This window comes from Oxyura jamaicensis, chromosome 4 (genome assembly GCF_011077185.1).
Source record: "Oxyura jamaicensis isolate SHBP4307 breed ruddy duck chromosome 4, BPBGC_Ojam_1.0, whole genome shotgun sequence".
Lineage (NCBI taxonomy): Eukaryota > Metazoa > Chordata > Aves > Anseriformes > Anatidae > Oxyura > Oxyura jamaicensis.
The window spans coordinates 78,059,168-78,073,573 of record NC_048896.1 but is presented as its reverse complement, the minus strand read 5'-3'; the positions used below and the strand labels follow the sequence as shown (position 1 = coordinate 78,073,573).

General features: G+C 38.8%; 1 protein-coding gene across 4 annotated transcripts in view; it reads right to left on the bottom strand.

The window, feature by feature from the left end:
* Positions 1-14,406, bottom strand: part of PPARGC1A (PPARG coactivator 1 alpha) — a 361,421-nt gene that overhangs the window by 23,230 nt on the left and 323,785 nt on the right. For 3 of the 4 annotated variants that reach the window (XM_035324741.1, XM_035324744.1, XM_035324742.1), the window contains exons 3-7: positions 12,510-12,704; positions 11,448-11,570; positions 10,347-10,551; positions 6,301-6,346; positions 6,119-6,192 (exon numbers count right to left, since the gene is read on the bottom strand). In XM_035324741.1, coding sequence (XP_035180632.1) covers positions 6,119-6,192; positions 6,301-6,346; positions 10,347-10,551; positions 11,448-11,570; positions 12,510-12,704 — 643 coding nt within the window. Of the gene's footprint in view, positions 1-6,118; positions 6,193-6,300; positions 6,347-10,346; positions 10,552-11,447; positions 11,571-12,448; positions 12,705-14,406 lie in introns of those variants that run through there. The other variant, XM_035324745.1, reaches the window with a different exon arrangement.

Here is a 14,406-nt window from a genome sequence, read left to right as displayed (position 1 = left end):
TACCAAATTAATTTTTGGCAAAATGTGAGCAGTCCTCTTCAAAATTCTTCAAAAATCATTCCTGGATTAAAAATTCATGGTCATATTCAACAAAGATTTGAGTAAGCAGGGATTGTTTTCTAAATAAAAACCTAGAACTGGCACTTTCAATTATGCAATTATACAACCTATGAGAAGTCCTGGGGTTACTGACTGAATTTTCAGATGCAGTTTTAAAGAAAGAATGAAATAAGAGAATATTAATTCCAGCCCCTCTTTGTTGCTTTCTTATAAAATTCAACCACTCCACAGTGAACATCTGCACACTTGTAAATTTCAGGACAAGAAACCCCAGAGATAATCCAATATCCAAAATAAAATATTGTTTCCATTCCCACTTCTTTAAAGCTAGCCCTGGCAGCAAGCAAGCTATACACAGAGCACAATGATCTCCAGAAGCCCAATGAGAGTCCAACAGTCTTTAGAGGGGGAAAAACAACAACAAGACCTTCCAAAAGTACAGAGTGAGCCAAATTTACTGGCACTTCTTTTGCTGGCAAAACTGTGCTGGGGACATCCTAAGAAAGGACTTCCTCATGGCATTTTGGCTCTTTTCCTGGTTTTCATCAGAAGCAGGAAGTGCCCGAGCAAGTATGAACAGCTAGAAGCTAGAAAATGTTCATTTAACTTGTGAACAAACTTCCACAGGGGGATGGAGGGGGAAGTGAAGTTTTGAATTAGCCCTTGTTTAAGTCAGTGCTACAGAGCCTACCTTCAGCATGTCCCGTGATCAGTGTCCAAAATGTGAACTTTGAGCAAATGACGTGGCGGCACAACTTGCTCATCAGTGTCACTTTTGCTCATCTGTACACTAATCACTGGTAATCTTCACTTCAGGCCGTGATCCTAAATCAAGTGCTACAATATTCTATAACCTTTGGGTTATTTCATACAAGATGATTTTTCCATGAAAGTGTGCATTTTAGTATTGACAGTACAAGGTATATTCTGTGCTCTCTCTTGAACTTAGCAGGTTTTGACAGATTTATGGAAGGACAGATGGCCATTACAGGCTGAAGGCTGACAAGAGGCAGTTCAGAGCATTGTTAACACACTTGCACAAACTCTCAGCAGTGCAGCACTGTGCAGAATGTAATTCAGACTATAGCTTTTTTATTGCTGCCTATTTTCTTTTGTCAAAAGAGCCTGCTGTGCACAGCAACAAATGGCTGCCATTACCCAGAATGTAATGGGTGTCAGACAAATCACGTAACACAAACAATCAAGAGTATGTAGGTCATATTTCAACAGAGCACAACCTTAGCAATATTTATGATTACTGCATTGAAATGTGCTCTATAATAAACAAGTACCTCTACATCACTCACACTTATGTACTTCTGCACAGCAAATCTGTTAGAAGTGGTACATACTCTACAATCATCCCCCTTAAACAGTCTTTTTTCTTTTTAAAGTAAAAGGCAAGTATTTTTTCATGACATGCTATAAAACCATTTTCTTTGTAGGGACTTTTCTTTAATTGAATGGCTTCTGTAAATGGTACGTTTGCACTTTGCCTTGCTCTGTCTATATACCATGAACCCGCTCAGTGATTTTGTGCTTGAAAATAGCGTCTATCAATTTGTGAACACTGCTGCCAACCAGCACCGTCCTCCCCGTGCCTGTGCAACAAAAGGTGTTTGCACGTATGCCAACTCCACTACCTTGGCCGAGCGACTTCTTTCAATAAAGTCTCAGGGGGAGTGCAAATACTTGTGATGCATACCAAAACTGTGCTGAAAAAAAACACACCTTACTAACTCATTTAGTTCAGCTAGGTCGATAATCAGAAATTAGGGGAGTGCATTTGCATAAAATGTGACATCTTGACTTTTTAGGACTCATTTGCAATGCTGTTTTAGAAAGACACCAATCTTTCTACAACTCTACTGTAACTGTTAGCATTTAAACATTTGATGATGCTTGTTGTGCTTTGGTGGGGGGGATGAGAATTAGTGTCTTCTGGGGAACGCAGCCAGCCGTTCAACCTTTATACACTTGCACTGGGCTTTTGAGAGGTGTTGAAAATAAATTCTTTTATACCTTTAAAGTTTGAAAATGGATTGTCAAGGGAAACACTGTTTAAGGCCACTTAAAACACAGAACACAAGGTAACAGCTCAATAGAGTAAAAAAAAATCAGAGGAGCGTTTGTGTGGCACAAGATTGCACAAGCTAGGAAAATATAATAAAATTAAATAGCCATCATATAATAAAAAACTACATGCTTGTTGAGTATTCAGTTTAATCTTGTTGTCAGTGCTGCAAAGGATTAATACAGACCCTTGAAAATATCTAATAATTTACTAGATTTTATTTCCCCACACAACTCTCTGCATCTCTCATTTCATCAGAAATCATTCTGAGGTCAAACAAGTTCTTATATGATAGATCTTAAGTATTTGTTCTGACAACTAAGAGGTAGCAGATCTAGAGGTGGGCAAATAACAGGGTTTAAGTATCCACAAGGATGCTCATGAATTCCAAATCACTATTCAAGCTGATTGTGTTCATATAGCCTTTTCCACCATATTTTTGGAGAAAAAAAAAATTAGCACCCAAGAAAGACCAGAGTTTTATGTTCAGGTAAATTACAAGGATCTGTGTGCAAATGAGAGACTTCTCACTAAATCACCTGTTTCTTAGTGGGAGGGTGGAAATAGCCTTCCAGTTATCGATTGCTGCTTGTATGGCATTAAAGCCTTAAGCATGTCAACTCACCTCATGCATTTATATGATGGCTTTGAGTATTTAGGAGTGAAAGTTTAAAAAGGCATTGAAAGAACTGAGAGGGGTGAACTTCAAACTCTTAGAAGGCACGCCATCTAACTTCTGGCATTTAGAAGTTCAGTGGGCAGCCCCCATTTCTCAGGGGAAACACAGTCACCTCCAGAGGGTGAATCATCCTCCTAGTGCCTGTGTCTGCAGGTGCCCCCTCAACTTGACTGGTACCAAAGAGAAAAGAGGTCCTACAGTAACACAAAAATGTCCCATGTTCTGGGAAGACATCACAGAGGTTCCAGTCTCTTAGCAGAGTGTTTGAAATGCAGCTAGCTATGGAAAAAAAAGGTAGAAGAACCTCTCCTGAGCCTCTGATTCATAGTAAGGCTCACCATACGCTGAAATTTTACCCACTACATTATCATAATCTCCATGTCATGATGTTCTGATCCATTTTCCACAGAATAACACTAGAAACCAGCTGCAGGGGTTGTGATTTTAGATAGCAATGGACTTATTCCTCTATCATAGGCCACTTAAAGTGCATTCAAAGAATTCTTACATTCTTACACATGGTTTCCTTTGAAAGCACTAGGAAATATTTGTTCCCTGTAATTTGACAAATACATGTTTTGACAGTTTTAGGGAGGACAAAGTTACATTCACGAGTACTAACAAATCCATTCTAAAACAAAATATAGCTCTGGCAAGAGAACAACTTCAGTTTGACTTTAGATATGTGAATCCAAAATGTATGTGTGACGAAGATTGATGCCTTGTGCAGGAAATGTTTTTATTTATTTATTTTTCTACTCTATAGTTAATTCATCAGTGAAGGAACCAATGTTGTTTTCAGCAGAGAGATCAAGGGAGCTGCTATTTATATTAAAATACTTCGTGCTTCGATAGTGCGAGCAGCACTACTAATGGTCTTTTCAATTCGGCAGTGAGATCAAGGCAACTCCTATTTAAATTATAATAAATAGTGCTTGTACAGTGCGAGCTGCCCTGTATAAGGACAATGAGCAATGTGGTTATCTGGATATAATTTGGAGTTGCCAGGGTCTCACTAAAGAACTCCAAGGTATTATTAATCACTACTGCCACTGTTTTTTTTTTGGTGTTTTTTTTTTTTTTTTTTTTTTTTTACTGAAGTGGGTCCCAACTGTGCCGTGATTTACTCGCATATACTGTAAGCTCTTCAGTACTAGAGCTTGTTTCTGTTATGTACTTGTCTGCTTCCAGCACAAGTAGACTCATGACACAAGACACCGCTGCAATACAAATAAATGGCTTAGAGTAAGACATGCACAACCACTCATCTTTTTACAGATTTATATACTTATATGAATATAAAAATAAAATCTATGTATACGAGAAGGCAGACATTAATACAGCTGTCAAGTGATGAAATGCAATCTCCTGAAACCTCCTCACCAGGTATTGTGAAGAACAGAGGCAGTGCAACATGAAGCCCAACAGCCACTGTGCTCTGCACTGCTTGTGAACACTGCCCAAGTTCCCTGCCCACATGTGCTCCACCAGCTCTTTCTTGTTCTCCTTGACTATCATCAGTTAATTTTCTAGCTAGATTGTGTATATTTCCAGAAGGAATAATTTCATATTTTCATATTACAATGTTCCTGTTCACATACTCATCCACTTGTGCTATTTCACAGCTTCTGATGCATTTTTTAATGTGTAAGTTCTCCTGGTTATATTAACTAAAACAGCCACAAAGTTGTTTCATTGCCCCCTCTGTGTGCAGCAGACAGAGTGGAATGAATTCACTAACACCGGGACCGTTTCTGTTGCTGTTATTAAGCCAGTACTAGAGGAGTGTCAAGGGGTCAGATTGGCTCTCAATTTCTGTCCAGTCAGGTGTGCAGGCTGCTGCCTTTCTGGCTGGAAGAAAGCACTGCTCTCTTCAGTGACTTGTGCTGCTGCACGAACTCTCTGCTGTTGTTACCTCATCTGCCCCTTCCACTTGGTAGCACTAAGCACTGACTCACCACCGTGCTTAGAAACAGGCATCCTCATGCAGATTTGCTTTCCAGTAATGACAAAAGAGGCTTCTCCATGCTTCAGGCCTGTTGGCATTGAATGGGATTATCCTGCTGCATACAGTGAATTTTGCCATTTTTGTATCAGTTTTGCAAAAGGAAGGTGTGTTGCGAGCATGCTTTATTTTTTCATGGGAGAAATGAGTAAGACTCCAGAATTTCAGGACATGTCGGAGGAAAGCGTGCATGTTTTCATGCTGAAATAATGAAGAAATTTCTGAAAAAGTGACACAATGGTTGTAGGGAGGTGAAAGCAACAGCCCAAACGACATAAACAAACCTAGGGCTTGGGCCTGCTCTTGTGTAAAGCTGCCAGTAACTGAGGGGGGCCTCAAGCTGATGCACAGTACCTGAAGATCTACCTCGCAATGCCCTCCAGAATGTCAGAGATCACATAATCTGGTATCCACTGTTACCCCTAGGCATACTCCTGTAAGAAATGCACTCCTTTGCAGTATTACGAAACCGAGAAAGGAAACAATCTTGGTAGTAGCTCGACTGGAGCTCAACATGTGCTCTTGTGCTCAGTTCTGGACACTTCAGGAAAAGAGGCAAAAAATGGTCAGAGGAAAGCAATAAAATATATCTGAGGTCTGAGGGAATTGACTTTTGTGGTACAAGCAGATGAATTAAGTGAGTTTAACAGCTGAAGCATCAACTGAAGCTGCATATGATAAGAAGTCTACACATCTTCGAAAGGCCCAAACACGAAGGATATGAAAGGAAGAGGATAGAAGAGAGGTGGTGTAAGGTGTGCTAATGGGAGATATAAAGAGAAAGTAAGAACATAAAATGAGTATCAATTTAAAAAAAAAATACCTTTAAGCTATGGAATAGTTTTTCAGTGGTAAAGGAGAAAGCTGTTGTTTGTGACATATTAATCTAGAATTGACAAAGCACTCAAACATGCAGTCACGTACAGCCCTAGACTGGCCTGGAGACAGACTGGATGACATAACTTTTCCATCTGTAACATCTATTACACTCTGCTGTGGGGTTTGTCTTTGAAAGATGGTGCTCGGCAGTACACAAATCTATGGGGAAATGGGGAAGTACAACAGATAAATGGTTTCATTCATATTTTTCCAGAAATTATGCTCTCTCGTGCAGATTTGGAGCCATATTTTCAAATACATTCCTTCTCAGGTAACTGGATAAAAAGTCAAAGCTAAACTGCACTGAAATTAATCTGCTGGAGATCTCTGTAAGATCTCAGTATACGTGTTATATATTAAAATGATCAAGCACACAAACAAACCATGCTTAAAGAAAAAGCTAACCCTCCCCATGTCTCACCTGCAGTTCCAGAGAGTTCCACACTTAAGGTTTGTTCAATAGTCTTGTTCTCAAATGGGGAACCCTTGGGATCACTGGAAGACAGGGCACATTTATAAAAACAAGCTGAAATGGAGTTGCTGTAGCCAAAATGTATTAACACCCCCTCCCTTTTATAAATGTTTGCACTTTTTAGTACTTACTTTGGTGACTCGGGCGTCAACGGAAGTGATAAACTTGTTGGTTTGGCTAAAGGGAAAGAATAAAATGATTATGGAATATTTAAGCACTCCATAACGTATACTAAAAAAAAAGGTCTTTTATTTTGGTGCTGAAATCCCCTATTAGTCAGTTAGGGCTGAGCTGTGATAGTTCAATAGCCATTTTTGTGTATCTTAGATAAGTAAGGAGACTCATCCTGATTCCTTATCACCAGTACCAAAAGGGCACCTAAATTTCAACAATGATTTACATCAATTACTGTACCTTGGAAATACAGCACACAGCCCAAATGCCAAGAACCTTTCAGAAGGAGAGCAGTACATGTAAGAAAACATGAATAAATCTACAGGATGCGCTATGAAAATGTTATTTTCTCTTAGATTTAATTTAGACTACAGTCCACTTTTTATTTGGAAACAAGAGCAGCAGAATAACTACAATGTAACAGAATGTTATGAATATTCAGTTAATTTTACTTCTACAACGTACAATTTTATATATAGCACTGAGAATAGGTTGTTTCTATGAGGCCAGAGTCCAACTTGCTATAGTCCAAATTACCCTGCAGACTATGACAAGCCATGGATACAGCCACAGATGGTTAAAAATGGGGCTGACGCTCTCAGCACTACAATCCCTACATACGCAAAAGCAAAGCTGTAGCCATAAAAATACAAGTCTTTGTAGCTTTTATTCATGCAAGCTTGTATTTTCTCAAAGCAGGCCAAAAACTAGGATATTTTAATACAACTAAGATTCTTTTAATTGCCAGAAAAATGTTTTAAATTTGAAAATAATATTACTTGCAAATTTTACTTTTCAGAAGTTAGATTGATGCTTAAACACAGAGAGCATTGTACCAAGAAAAACAGCAGGGGATCTCTTCTGCAAATTAATTACTTAAGACAAAATGTTCCCCTTGAATACTCCTGCACTGCAGATCTTTTGTCCAGAGTGTCACTACTGCATATTTCGTATTCATTCCAGGCTTGGAGCTCCCATCAACATTAAAGGATTTTATATGCAAATTGATTACTTTTATAAGCTCTAGAGCATTCCTGGAGTAATATTACATTTTTTAAAAATTAACTCAATTCTCAAGAGCTGAATATTGTTTCTCCTCCTCCCCATATGAAAGTTAGAAATGGAAACTCAGGTGTTCACCTTAGGTTCACCTTCCTCAGAAGTCACTGCCAAAGTGAGGAAATGCACCAAAATGGGTTACTTGTCTGATCCAGCGCTGCCACTGACTCACGCATAAAAAGGATTCTATAAGACTGAATGTATCGTAGTGTGCGTTTTATATATACCTATGATACTAATGTTTGTGACTGTTGCCAGTGGCTACCTAGAGGTAAAACTGGCTTAAAAAGCATAGATCTTGCTGTAAGGCTCAGGAAGAAGTTTGTAAAACGTTCCCACTGTGTTTTAGAGGATAAAATCTACATAACCTTACCCAGCTTAGGCTTTCTAAGAAAGTTGTATGTTTAAGAGCTATTTAAGCCTTTAAAAAGCATCTCTAGCTCTCATATAAAGAGGCAAATCAGGATACATATAAAATCTGAAGCACTGAGGCACAGTATCAAGGCATTATCTCACACTCCAATGTATTTATTTAAGGCAGAGATCATTGAGCCTTCCCACTGAGAAATTCATATACCAAAACACCCTTAATTTTTCTTATTGCTGGGTAAGGGCTTGACCAAACCCTGCTCCTGCAAAGGATTCATCCTCACTTATAGCCACTGATAATTACTTTGCCAAGACAATATTGTTTTCTGTGGTGCCTGTTTGTTAGAGTTTCAAGTTCTATTGTGGTATTTTATTTGTATTAAAAAGTGTTTACATGAATTTGCTTGTCCCTGTAAATTGAAAACATACAGGTTCAAAAGAACTAAATTTCCTCATGGGCAAATTTCAACGCAAAACTACAAATGATCTTTAGCATGAATGGGTTTGTGGACATTCCTGTGGGTTTGCAATATGTTTGCAACAGTAACCCTAAAGGAAAATATTGCTTGACTTATCTTTTGTGAGCTCTCACCAACTTTGAAAGAAAATATCAGACCCTGATTATTTTTTAAAATGGAGCCTTTTTTTTTTTGTACATTTGATTAAATGTATGAACAAAAGATTGCATGTCTGTGAATACCAGTTAAATTTTCAAGGTCAATTCTGCATGAATTGATTGTCCAAGCTGAAAGCACTATATTCTTATATTTGTATTATATGCAGATCCATTGATATTGAAGTCATATATTGGTATATGAGACAAATTTGATGAAAAAAACATTTCAGAAGCCTGTAAATTAAACTGCAGGAATTAAAGAGAGTTATTTCTCTCTGCCTGTAATTTCATCTGCAGTACCACTGAAGTCAGAGTCATCTGTTAGACACTGGCAAGGTGGCTACATGTCCTGTCAGAACTTTCCTAACTTCTCCTCCCACACTGTTGTGGGCTCACCTTGCCTTTTTTCTTTGCATGAAATCTGCACAATTGCCCCAGCTGGGGAAAAATGCAGCTCTGATCTGAACAGGAAGATTTTATAATTGGTATTTAGGTACATGTGCACACATATCTACATAAACCATACATGTGCGTATAGGATACCTTATACATGATATGCCTTATTGCACCCAGAAGCGTTAGCAAAGCCCTCTGTAACCTCTGGCAGGTCTGTGCCTGGTTCCAGTACCATCACAGTATGAGACCCAGGTTTGAGATGTACAATTCAGTCTGGATTTTCTTCTGAAGCAGTCTGCTGAAACTAGCCAGAAGGAGTGGCAGTTGGCATCCAAGAAGCTCTAAGGGCAGTTGGACTTCTTTCGTACAAGAAATATTGTTCAGAGAATTTGAAACCATAATGGGGAGAACTGCACTTTGGATGTCAGAACATACAGCAGCAAGAAGGGTATTTAATGATGGGAAGGGAAGATTATTTTATTAAGCTTTCTTATACCTCTTGATGAAGAGTGAAAGAATAGATTTGATGGAAGCTGAAAAAGCAGGGGGAGGGAGTGAGAGGAATAAAATAAAATAAAATAAAATAAACACATGCAGTTTACAATTACCACTTTAAAAATCCCAGAACAACACATATTGGGTCATATCCTGATCTCTGCTGTAGCTGGGTAACTTGCACTGAATTCAGGGGAGCCATCCAGGATTTGCACCGATGTGGCTGAGGTAGGTATCTGGCCTCCTAGATGGCCAGTATATCCACAGATGTATTTTAAAGTAAGAGTAACTTTAAATAAGCTCCCTTTGGGCTCATAAGCTTTTACAGCTTTCCTTTATCTTGGGAAAACAGGCAGGGAAGGAGGGGAGAGAACGCAGAAGAGGGGTCTTTAAGTTCTTGCATCTCTGCCATAGAAGCTACTTGTAATATATCCCAGCTCTTTATGCATCAGAGGGTACTAAAAGTCAACACAAGTGTTTAGTTTGGGCCATAAAAAATCTAAAAAGAGAGGGAAAGATCAGGATGGCAGCTAAACTTCCAACTATTTACAAAATAAAATTACAAACCAGCATTCCAGCTGTAACAGGAATGACACATTTATTGCTTATTCTGTAGCAGTGAGAGCACTATTTATTGTCTCTTAAGGACGATGTGGCAGGTTAACAATGCCTTCAGTTTTACGCTGGCAAAAAGAAAGAAGCTCACTAATGAACTGACCTGCCCAGCTTGTTTAGGGGTATAATGATTTCTTAGTGGTATAGTACTCTGTGAATAAATATCTCCAGCTAGCTCGGTATATTAATATGTAGGATTTGTTAAACTTATTTTTTCTGAGGTTCCTTTTCTGAGGTTGGAGGCGACAGAGGCAGGAGTACAACTGTTTGAAAGTTAAATGTATCTAACCAATTTTAACTTCATTATACTGCTTTAAAACTGTCTCTAAACAGAAGAGATGCTGGATTTACAAAACTAATCCAAAGAACAGAAAGCGTATTGAGGGTATTCACAAGCACTGCATGTCAGCTTCCCTCCAATACCAAAGCTGTTTTCTGAGCTCCAACACCTACCTTGCAGGTGATTTGTCTGAGACTGCAGATGGGGCTTCCTTTTGGAGGTGCATTTCTCTTTGCTGCTGTTCCTGTTCTCTGCTGGTTTGGTCTGAGGAGGGTCATCGTTTGTAGTCAGATATTTGAGAAGTTCAGAGCAGGGACGTCTTTGTGGCTTTTGCTGTTGACAAATGCTCTTTGCTTTATTGCTCCATGAATTCTCAGTCTTAAAAACAGGGCATAATAATAAAAAAAAAAAAGAAGCAAAAATTAGTGAACTGAACCTTATCAGAATGGATATGGGTTTTCTGAAGAGATGAGATTTTCAATGAAGTGTTCAGTCTAAGTGTACTAGATCTATGAGCTGTGAATAATTGTTTGCAGAACAAGAAAAGAAAATTACATTTAAAATTCCTAAATGACATTTATACCGCTTTTTATTTCATTTCTCCAACATTTCAATGTTCCTACTCAGCAACATGTAACTAACAAGACCCTACAGCGCCTTTACTGTGAACAAAAAAATAAGTTGGTTTAAACCTTAATTTGCTGCTGATTGCTTGAGCCCAGTATTCACAACTCTCTTAAGTACCCCTAAACGCTCCGTTTTCAGTTACAGTGAATGGCAAGACAAACATTGTTTAATACTGCCTGCTAACAGAATTATGTCACAGCCGCCATTCTAGCCAATTAATGGCTGATATACATCTTTTGCCAAGAATCCAGTGCAATTTTTCTTCACTCAGACAGCTGGTAAAATGGCAGTCCCACATCCTGGAGTCACTCATAAACAACACCAGCCCATCAGCAAATTTTATCGTACCCCCTGCTACTCTGTGTGTCAATAAAGTAGGCGAGAGTAACAGACGGTGGGACTACAGCTGAACTCTGCCAAAAGAAAAAGCACAAATGAAATATTCAGAGCATAAAGGAGCTCAGGTGATTTTCCAGAACCCAGTCTATAATCTGTTCACGTTTTTGAAACAGTTGCAGGATAGTAGGCAGATTAATACCGCACATACAGATCTATTGCTTACTTGGTTGCTGAAAGCATAAAAGACCTTGTTACAGTTTTTTTTCTTTTTTTTTTTTTTTCTCTTATTACAAAGATTAAGTTTGTACCTTAACAACCACAGGGCTTGTTCTGATCCTGTGATTTGTGTTTGCATGGTTTTGTGTGCTGAGACCACTGCATTCATTGTAATTTAGCTGAGTGTTGGCTGGAGCCAGCAAGAGCTTCTTAAGCTACAAACACATAGGGAAAGGAAGGAGGAAGGAAAAGAGTAAAGTTATGCATCTTTATGGATTAAAATGACTTATCTACATTTTTGCATAGTTACTTAAAATTAGCTATATCAACTTCAGCAAGCAAAGTACAATAAAACAGAAAGAAGGGCTCAATATTCCCCAGAGCAAACAGATTTCATTTTCTTGTGAGGCTTGGCAGCAAATTTCTGTTCCCTTTACTGCAGTATATTGCAGGGCAAGCAGAAATGGCAGGGGCCTTGGATTGCTGAATCCAAGGCAAAGCAAAATTCTCAGTGATCTGTTTGACAGAACAGGTCTCTCTGATCTAAACAAGAAGTTAACTTTAACAGAATAATGGATGCTTGTATCTGACTGCTGCTGCGGAAGTCAGGGATAAGGGGCTTTCACCAGAAATAGAATCGCGTCTCAAACTGTCTTTACAGAACAAAAAGCATATAAGGTTTCACCCACATCCTCACCTCACTCGGTTTTGCCCTGATTAGCACTAATCTGCTGCTTACTGGTCAAATCAACTTTAAAAGCACAAAATTAGCCCCACATCACACCAGACTCAACGAGCATTTCTCTACAGATCACCCGAAGTGAAGTCTAAACATACACAGAAAAGAGCCCCAAGAAATGTAACGTGAATTAAAAACCATTACCCTGACTTATTTGAACAGAATAATAAGCAAAAGTGTCAGTCATTAGCACAAGAAACTCAAAAACCATCTCTTCAATCCACTTTTTAATGAATTCCCTTATTAGTCATCCTATGACTGTTTTTTTTTTCCCCACTTAAGTTTCAGTTCTTTACTTGATTTTCCTTTTCAGTCTAAATGAAAAGTCCAGACCTTACTGTGACTACATCATACCCATGCAGCGGGTAGCCAGAGGCACATCCAATTCCTGATAAACAGTAGGAAGGGTTCTTACTAGAGACGGCTCTTCTGCCTCCTGGGTTGGAGGGGTGCCGTCGGGCATTGGGGAAGGGCTAGTGTCATTTTCATTGGTCACATCTCCATCTGTCAGTGCATCAAACGAAGGCAATCCATCCTCATCCACGGGGATGCTGTCCAGTGTCTCAGTGAGAACTGCTAGCAAGTTTGCCTCATTCTCTTCATCTATTTTCTGTGTGAGGAGACAAAAAAAACAAACACAGAAAAGTGGAACCAGATGATAAGACAAAAGGAATGAAACAATGACTCTGTATGTGAAAAAGCAGTCAAAACATCATTAAACTAGCTCTTAAAACAGTAACCTGCAACAGCATCTCAAAAGATGTAATTAAGTGCAATAAAATTATCCATCTTTGCATTCAAGAGAAATCTCTTTGCATTTGAAATCTCTTTGCATTTGCAGTATATTGCTCTGGTTTACTCTTCTTCCACAAATCTTCTTCCTACCCAGCGTTAACAGCGATAAATAATCACGCCGGGATTGCATTACAGGACGTGCCGAAGCTGCTGACACCAAACGATGGTGTCAGCCCAGGCTGTCTCCTTCTTTCGCTCTTCAACACTGCACACCAGTTAATTGACCTGACAAAATTACAAGAATCACAGAATAGGACAGCTAATCAGAAGACCAAAATGAATTACCAGAGAAGCCTGGCAAACCTTCCTCACGCATGTAGCCTGGTGTAAGACAGAAAGGGTTTCCCTTCAACAACGTTAGAAAATACTTGCTCCAAAAAAACAAGTGAAAAACTTCTCATTCCTGAGCATTTTTGCGTAAGACAAACGATCAGGACTCACATTATAAATGGCAAATTCTTTGTCTTTCTTTTAAATGAATGTATTAAGCAGGTTGCCTTTGAAGTTCTCCTTTCGAGTTGCATACTTTGAGTGCTCAATGCAACTATTGTATGCATTTATCTAATTCCAGCTGCAATTATAAAAAGTAGATTAATTCGTAATCAGATGTGGCTTTAATGTTAATTTATAATGGATATCTTCTTTCAGAAACAAGACTTCTTTTTGTCAAATTGAGTAAATTTAAATACCTTCCAATTTTTTAATGAAATATAGTCCCTGCTGTAAATTAATGTACGTATTTTTGGAGTACTAAGAGTTCTGAGGAATAGAATTGTGTAAAAATGATTGTATTTATTCCTCAGAAAGAGTGGAAATGGATCTGGACAGATCAATTATCTAGGATTTTTAGGCTGATCCTGGTGCTATTAAAATAAATGAAAAGCCTTTCCCTGGTTCCAGGCATCCAATCCAAACTCAGGGATATCAGCTGGGAGTTTTTCCACCCACTTCACAGTGGCTCATCGCTCTCCTGGTTCACACTATGATGTGATTTCAGCTAAGTTCAAATCTCACATTTGAGAGGGAATTAGCAAGGAATATACACCTAAGTCAAATAAAAACTCACCTTCCCATAAAAAATAGCGTTAGAAAAGTCAACATCGAAACGTTGACAGTAACACCTCAGAAGAGAAAAAAAAAAAATCAAGTGAACCTGGGTGTCCCCTCAGTATGACTTTTTCCTGCAATGCTGCATTTACCAGGCCCTGAAGAGAGATGACCATAAACCACACAGATAATTCCTCCTGTCAGGCTCCTCTGACAAATCAGCCTCGCAGGTTCTTGCAGACAAGCTCTGTCTTCTAGTTAGAAAGCCACAAATTGCTCTGGTGCTTACAGCTCCATCTCCCAGAAATGAATAAACACTCATGCAAACCTAATGCTAAGGAGAAGCATTCACTTACAAGGCCAAAAGGTGCTTGGCCACTGAGAAAAGGAATCGAAGTCTATGCATCTAGTAACTTCCACCATACCATGTAGAAATATGCCTAGTGCCATGGTAATTCAGATGCTTTACT